This window comes from Anopheles merus, chromosome 3L, assembly GCF_017562075.2.
Source record: "Anopheles merus strain MAF chromosome 3L, AmerM5.1, whole genome shotgun sequence".
In the NCBI taxonomy this organism is placed as follows: domain Eukaryota; kingdom Metazoa; phylum Arthropoda; class Insecta; order Diptera; family Culicidae; genus Anopheles; species Anopheles merus.
Window position 1 is genome coordinate 4982475 of NC_054085.1, and position 14889 is coordinate 4997363.

At 39.5% G+C, this 14889-nt stretch overlaps 1 protein-coding gene across 7 annotated transcripts in view; it reads right to left on the bottom strand.

Moving 5' to 3' along the window:
- Positions 1–14889, bottom strand: part of LOC121598728 (muscarinic acetylcholine receptor DM1) — a 94734-nt gene that overhangs the window by 9898 nt on the left and 69947 nt on the right. For 6 of the 7 annotated variants that reach the window (XM_041925962.1, XM_041925964.1, XM_041925963.1 and 3 more), the window contains exons 4-5: positions 880–1057; positions 537–724 (exon numbers count right to left, since the gene is read on the bottom strand). In XM_041925962.1, coding sequence (XP_041781896.1) covers positions 537–724; positions 880–1057 — 366 coding nt within the window. The remainder of the gene's footprint in view (positions 1–536; positions 725–879; positions 1058–14889) is intronic. The other variant, XM_041925968.1, reaches the window with a different exon arrangement.

The following is a 14889-nucleotide window of genomic DNA, read 5'->3' on the forward strand; positions in this document are numbered from 1 at the left end:
TTCTTAGAATGCTAACCTTATTGGCTACTTAAGCCCAACCATTCTTTCCAAGAATCCTTCACCCGTTGTACGGCAGAAACAAACACATTGGAAACAAACCAAACACATCGAACCGGAGCAACAAAGCGTTGCCATGCGAAACCACAACCGGGCTGAGCTATGGGTTGCCGCTCTCCATGGTCCATAGCTCAGCGCGGTTGAGAAAAAATGCTTACGAAAACTTTAAACGGTACAATTGAAAACGAGTAAAAGAAGAATGGAGACTAAATTAAGCTGGAGTAAACCGAACGAAATAGTTTCACTACATGTTTTAAGCAAAACCAAAACAAAAAGCATTCATTGTTTGTCGCTGTACGCAACGCAGGTATGAGTCGTGATTGCGATGGTAGGTGGACGGAACAACGGAATTAGCTTGCAGCAGCTTTTGCACAGCACAGCCTTAGATGGAACATTGAAACATAAAACATTCGTGTTGTTTTTATCGATTTGATAGTATAATAGAAAAAAGAAAGGTTCGGAGACCGAGCTTCCTCTACCTGGTGACTGAGCTTGGTAGGGGAGTTTCTATGGATACAGGTGTTGCATACCCTAAGTCCGACGGTTCCTCGACGTCATACCCGTAGTCGTCGGAGTCTTCGCGCCCGGAATGCCACCACGCGATGCACCACTCTTTGATGCCGCCGAAGAAGGTGGTCGGCTTTTTCGGGACTCCGTTCATGGTGATCTGCAAAATATGGGTTTGTTGTTGATATTTTGTTTGTTTGTTTTTCTTTCGAAAGTAAAAACATGGAAGTAAAACGCTCGATCTGCAGGATATTGAGATGTGTCGCTCCACCAACATTCCATGGCCTGGTGGCGTGGTAAGGGGCATTTACTTACGCTTGATCGTCGGGATAGCATGCCGTGTCCGTAGGCACCGTCCGGAAGGACGGCATTGGTCATGTAAACGCTTTCCGCGTCCGCTGAAGACTCACTGCGAGGTCTTCGCCAGCCATCCTCGGCAACGCTAGCAGGCAATACGTGACCCCCCGAATGGTTGACGGCTGTGTTTTCGTCACTGAAAGCAAAATATATAGAAAAAGAATTGAAGTAAATATATTGTTTTATATTATGTTTACATTGAGGAAAAAAGGGTGTACAAGGGAGTCTACAAATTACAAATATTTCATTATAGCAAAGGAGAGAAAACTTGTCCTTTTGCTATGCAAAATTGCAACAACAAAAATCGAGAAAATACATAATCTTGTCTATTTCTGTTCCTGCAATGCCCTAGTAATTGTGAATCAATTGCAAATGGGAGATCGAGTATATACTCCTGTCAAAACGATGTCAGCCAGGTGAACAATTAGGTATTATTTGTTTTTAATAAGCTCAATACTTTTTTGTTGTAATATTAATTTACAATTTGCATTTTTTGTTCGACTTTTTTATAATTATTACTTATTACAATTCGTTTATTCTTTTTATAATAAATTAATAATGTTTGTACCAGTAACATACATTCACTTACGTGTTATTAATATTTTATAGTAACTGATTATGAAATGGAAGTTTATGACAAGTAAACTAAAAAGTATATAAAATATTTTTTGTTGTACCCATCAGAATGATGCACAAAATACATCAAACTTCCATTAAAGAAGTACTTCTAAACCATTTCGACACTAGCATGGTGTTTTAGCGGGTTGCATAATTTTGTGTTTGTTTTGTTTGCCTTAAAAAGGTTTAGTTTTGATGGTTCATCCTTTGATGATGATGGCTATCTTTTATTGTCAAAAATGATAAAAACCTATTTTTATCAGCCATTACGACCTCGAAGCCATTTTCACCTGCTTTGCGGCAATCGGGGTCGCGGGTCATAAATTTGTTCGGGTTGTTTCACGGCTTATTCCCCAAAACCTGCCTGAGTGATTTTTCTCATCTTTAAACTCCCCAAACAACAGATCCAAAGTCAAGTGGATTTAATAAAAAAGTAATAACGGATAAATACACGCAACTAAAAACATAAAATAAAAGCCCCATTCACAGCCAATTCCGAGTGAGTTGAATCCTTTTTCATGTGCAGCATAATTTGAGGAAACAACAAAAAATCATCAGTTTGATAGGGGTGCGTACTTACAGATCTGAGGGCATCCCGATTCGGTTCGGGGAGTTTAAATCACTCGACCGCAAAACGGGGTCTTTGAGGTTTTCCGAAAGCGAGCGGCAAATGCGATCTGCCGCACAAAGTGGACCCGATGGGCTTTTCGGAATTCGGGCCCGTGAGAAGTAACGTGATAACCTTGCTGGGCGTATCCGTTACTTACGACCCTGGCTTACTAACACGGCATCATATCTTGGGTGTGGCGTATGCTGTTCCCATTCCCGAGCTTTTCCCACGGCCGGTTGATCTTTGGTCGTAAGGGATTCCATTTTCAAATGCCATTGGAAATGCTACGTCTCCCCTCACCATCACCGTCACCCCATCGATGCACACACTTTCGCGTTAGTTTTCGCATGTCGAAGTTACACGAAATAAGCCTTTGCCCATTCGCCGCTCGGTACTGGATTCCGAATTCCAGAGTTTTCCCATCAACCTTGGTTGCTGGCATCTTTCAAGATCGGTTGGGATGGGGTTTCCGGGACGTGTTGGTAGACGCCAATTTGGATGGTTTCGTCCCAGGAACACCAAGCAGACAGCTTGTACGAATGGGCAACATGTTTTATTTTCCATTTTTCATCCTACATTCACCCTTTTTTCTGAGTGTCTAGAAGAGGGTAAAATGAAAACAGTGGATTGAGAGAAAAACAAGAAAATAAAACATTCGCGTTCGAGAGCACTCAGCACCCTCGTCTTTGTTGAATTGGGTCTGCTGTGAGACTTTACAAAAAGGTAATTCGAAAGCGAGTAAACGAAACGAAGAGAATTGGACAACTCTTCGCAAACGCATACATGTGCAAACACACGCACGCATGATTCACTTTTGACGTAAAACGATTTATTTACAGCATGTCCATTTGGGGTCGGCAGATCGGCTGGTCGTGGTGGGTTGGAGATGTACAAGTTGCCGAACATCCTACAACCCACGGGGTTCAACCTAGTACCACACGCAACAAAGGAGTGAGTGTGTTGAAATACAGAACCACTAGACTAGCGCACATAATTCAAACAGCATCTCCACCCGCATCATGTCCAAGCGCGAAGAGCCGGAGATACTCAAAAGGGTAGTTCACAATGGTACGTCCCTTTTCAAAGGCGTCTCCCATGTTGCACCCAGCTACACGGATGAGCTACCCGTTGCCCGATGCGCAGTCACAAATGGAAAAAGCTGTTCGCTCACTAAACCAGTGACGACTACACAGCATCTTTGCTGAACGAATGATACCCGCAGGTCACTGGAAATGGTTGATTGAATCAAGAATTATGTTTTCTATTGGATGAGGTTTATTAAATTACAACACTGTAGAAGACTGTGCTAGTAGCCGTCCGAGAGTGGCGAGTTTTCTGAAGCTTCAATCATGGTTTCGAAGGCCTTGAACTTTCAGAGCCGGACTAGTAACAAGGCTTTTTTACGGAGGCTCTTTGTAATACCTCTAGAAAAGTAGCATCAAGAGAACAATACAATCAGTACTTGGTGTGTCGTTAATCCTGGTAAAATATGTTTCTTTTTATTAGTTCAGGAGAGATTTTACAACAAGATTTTATTTCGTTATGAATAGAATAGTTGGATATGCTATGCTCAGAGAAATAGTCGTTTGGTACAAACAGAATGTGTTAATTGAATGAATACCGTAAGAGACCTTGAGTAAAAATGTGTTCTCTAAAAGTCTAGGGGCTCATGCTTAATAAGTATTTAAGCTGTAGTATATTATAAGCTTTTATAGTCATCATCTTTTAATATTTATTTCGTTTGAAATAAGAAACTTTTACAAACTAAATGCCATTTGTGCTTCAAAATGTAAACCTTGAGAACTTGAGAAATGTTAAGCCTACGGAGTAGAGAAATCTATCCCTGCTAATAAAATAAATTATTCTGAACCTTTTGAATTCCTGGAAACAATTACATAAACAACTTATTAAAAACAGTGTTGCAAGCGAATGATTGTCACATAAGTTATTCGAATATTGCTATCTTTGTTTTAATTAAATTACAAGGAACTATAATTACAGAGGGGTAGTGAATTCAAAATATAATAAAATAGGAGTAATATATAACATCCGAGGTTGGCAAACTTTTAAAATAAACAGCGAGATTGATGAAAAAAGGGCACATCTTGCGGGATAGTTTGAGCCAGATAACGATCAATTTGTGCGATAGATTAAGTATATAGTTAATGTTGTTTATGCGTTATTTAGATATGCGTTACTTTTTTAGATAATGGCATTTTCAACGAATAAAACTTCAATATATATATTTTTTTGCTAGAAACAGTATCAAATATCGTTTTGTTTCTCACGGTTTATTCATTGTTGAATCTTGAGCTATTCATCATAGAACTAATCTCAAATTGTACGCTACCGTCACTAACACGCCAACTTCAACAAAGTAATTCTACTATGTTTTTATCTAAAACAACTGTTGCATAAATGATCGCAAAATTCTAAGAATGAAAGTAAATTAAACTCTTACAGCCATTTCAAAAAATTAACCCCTGTGTTGGAGTGGAACATTTGCCAAAAAGACATTTTTATCGCTAGAGATTTGTATTGGTTACCAAATCCATCAAAACAGAAGAGTCCAAACTAGAAAGTCAACTTGAAGATGAGATGTATAATCATGAATGTGATGATGAATCGTGTCATTGCGCTCTTTGATAGCTTAATGATTAATTCTGTCCACATCTAGCCCATTGATAATGACTGCCAAGGGCGTGCTGAACCGGTACAGCAAATAAAGTATCCAAATAAACTAGTAGTTTATAAATTTTGCAAATCAAGAAATCATTTTCCTTTTTAGTCCTATCATGACAATTAGTCCATGAAAAAATGAGCATCAAATCAATATGATTAATGAGCAAAAGGGCCATATAGCTTTGTTGTTCATTTGTATTGAAGTAAAACATAGTATTTGAAATTAAATATATCGAATGATCTTTGAGTTTTAACTAGATAGATCTTTTGCAGTAATGTAGGCAATCAACATTTACAAGGGAGACTGGTTCCGTGGTACAATCGTCAATACTCCTTCTACTTCTTCTTCTTTTAGCAAATCAGGCGTAACAATCCCATGTTTCAGCAGCTTGGCTACAAACACACTTTGTGAAACTTTTCGGCGATGTTCGAGAGATTGCAGCCCAAGCAACAAACATCGCGTGCGGTAATCAGGCATATTAAAATTTCCCCTCCAAAGGAAGGCTACGAACCGCAATTCTAGCAAATCTTTGTTGCACAGATTCAATTTTCGCACAGAGCCCTATAGTTTGAGGACACCACACTACACAGCTGAACTCAAGGAGGGATCGGACTTGACAATTATACAATGACTTTAAACACAAAGGATCTCTAAATTCAGTGGATTGTCACATAACGAAACCTAACATTTTGATTGCTCTGTTAATAATGTTCTCAATATGTGTCCTGAAGGTGAGTTTTTCGTCTAGTTCAACGCCCAGATCCCTAACTGTAGTACAACGTTGTAATTCTGTTTCATTAATATAGTAGCTGTTTACAAATGGACGATTTGAGCGATAGAAAGACACTATATGTTGTGGTCCGATCAAACTTAGCCTTTCTGTTCACCTGGATGTGCCACTCAGCGATAGCAGTCGACGGCTTCCGTATGATGTGTGCGTGGAAGGATGTGCGTGAGTTACGGGTCGCTGACCAGAGCATTGAGAGAGATAGCGTGAGTGAGTATTACTCATTCGTGCGGCTGAGCTAGGGCAGATAGGATTAACACGGGCCCGTGGAATAGTATTGTATAATTAGGGAATAAAGGTTTTATATGTTATGTCGATGCAAAGTGAATCGTCTCCATCGTTGTAGTTACGTCCATGCATCCTACATAAAACTATACAACACTTATTAATGTAGATTTCCATGTTGTTTTTCGAACACCACACATATAATAAGTTGATTCACTGTTCCGTACTGTACTAAAAAGCCTCACATCATTCGCGTATAAAAGAAAAGAGTTATCGGGTAACACATACTTCAGATATAACTATATACAATATACAATATACCAGGAAAATAGCAAGGGGCCGAGGTTGCTTCCCTGTGGTACTCCGGAGTGACAACACCAGACCGGCCCGACAGTCGACAGCCGACAGTTAAAAAATTAATAAATAAGAAGGATTTTACAACATGTCCTTCGTGGGCCTGTTACTGACTATCCAACAGCGTGCTACCCAATGAGTCTAGAAAGCCAGTATAGGCCGGCACGGCTGTGCAGGGTGTTACTTTAAAAAAAAGAAGAATAAGAAGCATTTTTTGTGCTTTTGAGACTGAAAACTTATCCACTAACATAAACATATCATTTTGACGTTCTACTATTCCTAATTCAAGTTCATCTCGATTAAATGATATCGCGAATCAGAAAAATTGTTTAGCGAGCCGAACTTGGATTAGACTACTAGATCTGTCTTATGAGACTTAATTAATGTTCAATTACAAATATTTTGTATGAATTTGTGGGTTTAAAGATAAATTTCACACAAACACACGTTCAGAGTGAACTGGGAAATAATCACATTCTTTGATATTTTAAATACAAACAACTTTAACGAACTGCTTAAAATGTTCCTTTCAAAAGAAAATCTTACGTTGCCGACCCAGTATAACTTCATCAATAATCATTTCCACCCTTCATACCATCTGATTTAAACTGCTGACTTTTGATTTAAGAAATTTGCTTTTCCCATTTCTGCAGGAAATTGGTTCGATCAGGAGATTGGTATGTTATAAATGGGGCCGTGGTTGATACGTGACGTGGTTGTTGTTTTACAAAACTGAGCGTTTATTCTGCTGCTGCTACCTTTGGAGATCACTTCACGTGCCATCTCCGCAAACAATTCTACAGTGTACAATTCATTCCCTTAAAAAAGTTGCACACTTGTAAAGATTGTACCTTATTGTCATTGCTTATCTGTCACCTGGTTGTCTCGCTCTGGCACCTGATAAAGATAAAGCTACTACCGTACTTCGCGACCAAAAAGTGCGCCATCAGGATTACGGTTCGAACGTACGTACGCACGCACGTACTGCTTTCGTCGCACCAGATGGAGAAGTTGAAAAAGTTCGACAGCCTCTAGCGCGACGTGCGCGACATTATAATGGAGCCTGACCCAGCCACACCTGGCTGGCGGTGGTTGACAATGTTTTCGTTCCTCGGAAAAGACCCCGAGGCCTGTTGACGGGATATGGTACGGGACTGTCGTACCCAACTGGCATTATTTTGTCGTGGCCTGAGTTTTTATGCTTTTTTCCCCTTTCGTTGATGGTAATTCACTTGCAAACACCAACAGTCCGTCTCGCAGGTACGTGTCCTCACAGATGACACCGGCGTGAGGTGTGCCTGCACGGTGTAAGGTGTTCCTGAGGCAAATTAGGTTAACTTACTTTCGAACTGTGCGAAATTGGTTCGTAACCCCCGCAGGGTACTGTCCACTGTGCCACCGCGTGTGCTTGTGCCTTCATAGGAATCGTGCGCTAAGTAGGATCCGGGATGTGGGAGATTTTTTACACCAGGTTAGGGGAAAAATTACATGTGACTACTTGTTTCCAGAAAGAAGAGGGGCGACGAGGAGGAGTCGGACAACTGGAGCAATAAGGAAGCAGCATTGTTTGCGTAATGATTTATTACATTACCACACGAGCCGGGAGCACGATATTGTAATCTGCTGGTGTAAGTTTTTAACCGGCGTATCTCTTCTTCTCCGTCAAATCTGAATTTCTTATCGTGTTGTGTTTGTTGCGCAATCTGTTACATCTATTTTCTTAGCAAACTTTTCAATGTATTATGCAAAACCACTCGACAGCAAGATTGTTTTCTGCCGGCTAAAATAGCGCATGATAAGTTTTTTTAAACACAGATCGTTCAATTATGTATTACAGCAATTTGATGAGATTACCTTTATTGAAATGGTAATTAAATTGCTGCATCACAAGCAAACTTCGCTTGACAATGATGATACAAAAGAAATTGATGCTTTTTTTTAAAGAAAACATAACCTATTTTCTCGAATGAGCTCTAGTACTAAGGATAAACAATAGAAATATTTAATACTTAAGTGATTCTTTAGGAGACAATATTTTCCTTTTGTTTGTTTTTCTAGCAAAATATTCCATTTGAAACGTCTGCCAACATGGTTTGATGTAACCATATCTTCTACACGGCGTAACGTCCTACGCGAACATGCCGGCCTATGCTTACATGCTTACCAGACTTAATCAGTACTACGCTACTGGATAATCTACCCTCGCTACGGGTGAATAGTCCATTCTGGTCCTAAACCCACGACGGGCCTGTTGTTAAATCGTGCGAGTTGACTACTGTCCCATGGGACCGACCGAATTTAATCATTTATTTTTTACAATTGTTCACACTTTTTACTGTTCAACATAGTAGCAACCTAACGGAATGAATAACACGAAAAACATCCCACCTGAAAAAGGATGCCATCAAGCAGATGACTGCGAAACATATGAAACGCACTTGGTATCTTTTACTTAATTTTCATTCCCCATTCCAAGAAGTCAACGCGTAAAACTGTCAGATTTCTTCCTGGAAAATCTTTGATACGACCACAACCACGATCTCGCAAAGTTCGTGCTGTATCGATCGACTTTTTCTTCTCCACTCCCCCCTCCCTCCCTCTCCCTTCCCGCCTTCTCAACCCACCTGTCATCACCACAGTCATGACACGACAGTGCTTTCGAATTTATCGTTTTTGGCCAACGTTGGATCGCGTGTTCCCAGTGGGAAAAAGGGTTTTCCTTAATCCTTGCATTGCCATTGATGGCACGGCAACGGCATTAACTAGTGACAGCCCTTCCATTTCCTTTTCTGTATCTTTTTTTTATATTTTTTTGAAAATGTACGAACTGTGAGCGTGATCAGTCACCGTTAAAAATGTTCTATGTAACGTACTCGTGGAATGTGGACCCGAATGCGGTGAGGCCTCGCTGTATGTGAAACGACTCAGTGTTTGTGGCGAAAATGATTACGATGTGCAATCGTAATGACAACCTAATCCAGTTACGGTAAGCACGTGTAATATTGTGGAATGTTAAAAAAGCTTGACATGTATACATTTTTACATAAAAAAACATATCTTCTTCTTTTGGCTCAACAACCGCTGTCGGTCAAGGCCTGCCTGTACCACACTACTTGTGGGTTTGGCTTTCAGTGACTTATTGATCCCCCCATAGCAGGATAGTCAGTCCTACGTATGGCGGCACGGTCCATTTGGGGCTTGAACCCATGACGGGCATGTTGTTAAGTCGTACTAGTTGACGACTGTACTACGAGACCGGCTAAAAAAAACATATACGACTAACAAATTAAGGTGGCTATACGATTTTGTTTATTTATTGTTTTCAAACAATGCAATGTACAATCCTTGAGATCTAGGACACTCAAATTCTGCCCTCATTCCTTCTTTACATCAAATTTACTTGGTCAAATCTGTTGGCGTTTATCGACGTTTGTTCGTAGACTTTAGTTTAATTAGAATAATTTCATGAGCGTATTTATACAACAGAATCACATTAATAAGAATATTTTACGGTACCAAATAAGGCTAGTATTGTATATTATATTTGATATATGATCGGAAAAAATAACAAGACTGGATACAAACTAATAATATAACTGCCAAACTAATCTTAAATATTAATTCCTTTTTCAGTTATCGCTCTAGAGCCCCCCTAAGCTTTTGATGAGCTTACCTATCTATGATCGATGGGTGGTTTGGTGTTACCCATGACAGGATAGTCAGTCCTGCGCCATTAGATGCTCATTCCTTACAAGACTTGAACCCATACCGTGTATAGGTTGTGCAATTTGACGATTGTTGCACATAACCAGGGCAGTAATATATAGATTAATGCAATTTTAGTTCTCTTAATTAATACGTAAAACTAACCAATGTTAGTGTTATTAAAAGTATGACAAACATGAAATTCAAAGATGAATGTTTAATTCTATTTGCCTAAGCAACAGCTAAAAGTAGATAAACCAACAAGTCTCAACAGGTTGTTATGTACATGTTTTTGCTGCCTCTTTCTATCTTTTAGCTTACGTCCAACGATAACGAAATAACTGCTGCTTCCGATGCTGACGTCATTCGCATCGAAAATCATCGTGCCGCTCATTGCTACGAACTGAGGAACGGTATTCTGGCGAAATATTTTTTCCGAAATTTCTCTTCTACCCTCGCAATCACTGCATCACACACTTTCCTCTTCATATTTTCCAGCTGACTAGGCAGGTTAGGCAAACTTTCTTCACTTAGTTTTACATCAGACCGTCATTTCCTGGCACTCATTATCACGCAATATCAGTAAAAATAATAGAACTTTGAAACGGCGTAAATAATTTGCAACGCAATAAATATGTTTGTTTTAGAGGCAATGTTAGCTATTGCTGGCAATGTTAGCTTTTAGAGGAAACAAGAGTATAGATAGGAAAAAATCATTTTTCCTTGTGTAACTGTGTTGACTTCTGTGTGTAACTTTATTGACTTCTACAACCCCTCATTATAGACTCGTAAAAGTATTTTCCAACAAGAGAGAGAGAGAGAGAGAGAGAGAGAGAGAGAGAGAGAGAGAGAGAGAGAGAGAGATAATCTTATCCAGACTTTGCATTGAATTCGGATTCTGTGAAACAGTCTTGTACGGCAAACATGCATATATTTAATTTGATGTAAACACACACAAGAACCTTAAAGAATGTAACGCATAGGTAAGGTTAATAGCAAAAAGGAAAGAAGGAAAATAACAGTTTCGTCCTGGTTCTCCTTCAAAGCACTCATCGAAACGACGTGTTGCCTTAATAATGTTAATGTTTTATGACTACAAAAAACCTCCGCACACATTTAGCTGAAGGTGTCAACGCTACACGAATAATTTCAACCAATCGCGTGCGACAATTTTAATCGCTTCGTGAGGAACGTGCAGAAGCCGTTGGTAGGCCTGACAAATTCTTTCAGGCGGTAAATTTCTACGAAATTTGTCTCAATATACTCTACGAAAGTATAGTCCAATGTTAAATAACCTTCTCAACGTCACTGACAAGCAAAAATATACGTGAAAATATCTCCGGCTTTAGTTTACGCCTGTGTTATTTTCTTTCGAAAGCGTTTAGTGCTTGCCTAAATTACGATCGCACACAGTGGCGGGTCAAGCCTCTCCGAGGCCCTAGGCGTTATGGTAGACGGGGCCCCAAATCCATCGACGGGGGGAGGGGGGTTTGTGAAATGGTGTACGAATCATGCACTGCAAATTTTCTAAGTTTGCTGCAGTTACATTTTTTACTGAAAGCTATTGAGTAATACATGGTTTTGTCGTTTCACTGAATATTTGTAAAACAAATTACTGAAAATGTATTTATTTATTCTGACAAAAAGACATGTAAGTCAGTTTGAGCCTCAAAACAAAATATAATGCGATGCCCGCTTGCTCGTGAACAAAATTTGATTTGAGTAAGCGGTTACTTACAGACACCCCGATAAAATTTTAGGTGCATATTCGGCTTGCGGAATTAACGTTTTGGTTGAGAAAAATCTTCACACCACTTTGCTGTTCTTGCTGAAATTTCGTGGTAACCGCTAGTGCATACCAAATCAATTGACTTATTTCGACAAAATACAGTTCACATCTGTATAAAACTTTATGAAACAGAGATGAACATGAGCAGAATGGACTACCACCCGCGCATCAATAAAAACCCCAATTTCTATACTTTTTTTTCGCCAATTTTTAATCGATATCAATGGCTAAACAATCAGTAATATCAGAAAGGCTTTGTGGTATGTTCAAATTTTGGGTACTGTGGATACTGTTTCGAAGCGGACTTTCGACACTTGATCGTCTAGGCGAACATAAACACCTTTAGGACGTTGGAGTTTAGAGGGCTTACCTTGGGTAGGAGGACATAAGTAAACTCCTTAAATGAGAAGTCGATAGATGATGGATGGGCTTAGTCCTATCCTGACAATCCGAACAAATCTGACCTGCCATGATCGGAGTTGGTTTTATTTATACCCAAAAGAAGTTAAAGGTCCGAAAGTTATCGTTTTCGCTAAGCTAGTTACGTTTGTCTTTTATTGACAAGAACGATGGTTCTAAACGATATTTTCTTTCCTAGCTCGTTCTTCATAATGATTTGATTTAAAATCGTCATCGTGAGCATAACATGAAAACAATATTTTGCTTTTACGTTGGTGTTTACCTTTACAATGAATACTGAAGTACCGCCTTGCTTCGAATTACGGCCACTTCATTTTCAATCGGTCAGAGCGATAACTTCTTACACGCGGGAAAAACAATATTTTCATTCGAAAGTAACTGGAAATACCTTGTATTGCAGTATGTTTGTCTCAAGTAATCCACGGACCACAGGTTGGAGACCACTGTTTTAGATCAGCTGCTTTCTAAATGATCGAGCGGTGAGGGCCAGGAGAATGCATTTTTTTACACATATATTATTATATTATTACAGTTAATACACAAAAAAACTGGTTTATGATATTAAACAATGCGATTGATTATTGGTTTTCTTAAATTATTATATCATCCAAGCAAGTTTCAAATTCATTTTATTAACTTACAATTACTAAAATTAATTGCAAAGATTCTTCAATTAAGAGTCAGCAGCATAGTGTGCAAAAGTCATAAAAAGTTCCAAAAAATTAAGCAAAATCGCAATATCGCTTCTCAATGTACCCTTCCTTCCATGTTGCAAATTTGTTTAAGGATATATCTGAAGATGATACAAAAACCTTAACAGCAGAAAAATTATCGAGACAAACGTACAATCGTTCAGTACTAATATGAGGCCACGGAAAAGTAAGGCTAGGTCAGACAAATTGATAGCGCATTTCCTTACAAAATACTCCTAGAAAATCGTTGCATCCTTAAAAAGCAATAGTGTGTAACCATTGTTCTCGTAAAATCAACAGTCAGGTTTTTATGGAATTATTCGTTTCTATTTTCAAATTTATCCTCAAATTTGACCATATTCATTGGTCCGACAATCCATGTTATGGTGATCAAATTTGGAAGAGTTCAACGATATGAATTGTCATATTAAAATATGTTCAGTTACTTTTTAATGAATAGGATCTTCCTATCTTTCAAAATCGGGCAAATATTTTCTCGGGCCTAACTGCATATTGTGGTGGGCCGGACTTTGCCGACCGCTGCCGACAGCTTAATTAGTTCAAATTTTACGCGATCATTCATATCGATATTTCCTTTCCGTCGACCCTTCCAAATTTGACCCAAACCCTTCAACAGCTTGCTTTTCCACCATAACTTCGTCCAGTCCCCAAAAGATAGCCGGGGCACGAGTTCTTAGTTTTTGCGTGATAACATAGACACAGGCCAAATTAAAGAGCGCACACATCGACATCGGTATCGTTTCTTGAATGAAACATCAACAGATAAAAAGAGCGTGCTTGGTGTCAGCCAATTTTTCTTGCTAATTTCTACGGCTACGAACCGTTGTGTTGAGATCGGTTTCGGATCCTTTTAATGTCGTATGTCCTTGTAGTTTGCGTGATGTATCTCTTGTAACGGATTTTCGCTTTACCCAAATCGTGCGTAGCGTTCAATGCATTTGATCCAACGCTTTGGGCCAACGATGATGAAATGATATTGTTTTGAGCTGTGGGCATGTATCGCAGCGTTCTGCGCATCCAACTAAGGTAAAAATATTGCACATGTTAAAAAGACAAATGTTTTCTGCTTCTGATAGTAAAATGCTTCTGATAAATAAAATAAATATGCTTCTGATAGGTCTGGTAGTAATAGTAAATCTGATTGTAAACATAACCCCCGGAGGGAAAATGGGGGTATATTGGGTTGACAACACCAAATGGAAGGGGACCCTCAATCGACGGGATCATCAACGGGGCCCCCAAATGGCCGAGGCAATGGAGATTGTTCTTCGTATTATGGCTGTATATGGCTGTATGTAGATGCAGCTGTAACGGTTTTTGGTCTTGTTGTATTCACAAAAATTGAAATAGTCGATAAAAACCATTTATAAATGAACATGGTCCATAGGTTCCTTGAGTATTTTAATACCCCCCCTTCCTTCTAACTGAAACCTTTCCCATTTCCCCTTCTCTTCGGTCCACAAATTTGATGTGTTCGATTAGGATCAAGAAAGAAAATTTTAGTTTTTGCATTAAAAGACACACACAATCCACTATCCCAGGCCAGGAATGTGAATACCATTTTTCGTGTGAAACAGCTGTCTGCTTTCGGCACACAATCGCAAAGCGGTAGCAGGGGCCCCGTATACAAGAACAAGACGGTTCATCCCAGTCAAGAGCGCACACAATGACATCGATTTAACCATTTCTCGAATGAAACCTCAACCCACTGAAGCACCGTTGACCAAACGACCTTCTTAGGCTTTTTAAAGCGACGCGAGCTTGGTGTCAATTTTTCCTGCTAATTTCTCCGGCTACGAGCCGGTGTATTGAAATTTTGTTTAGAGGCCTTTAAATTTTTGTCTGTGTATGATGTGTGCTTGTGGCTGTTGAAACAGGTTTTCTTTGTGGTTAAACGCAGCGTTCTGTTCTGTGTTCCGTGCATTGGATTTTAGCAGCAAGTGTCTCCGCGTTTTTTTTTGTGAGCTCGTGCACCGACCATCCACACCAAGACACCATATGCACGGGGCCCCTTATTGATGGGGGCCCTTACCGACGGGGCCCCTTCATCGAAGAGTCCACATA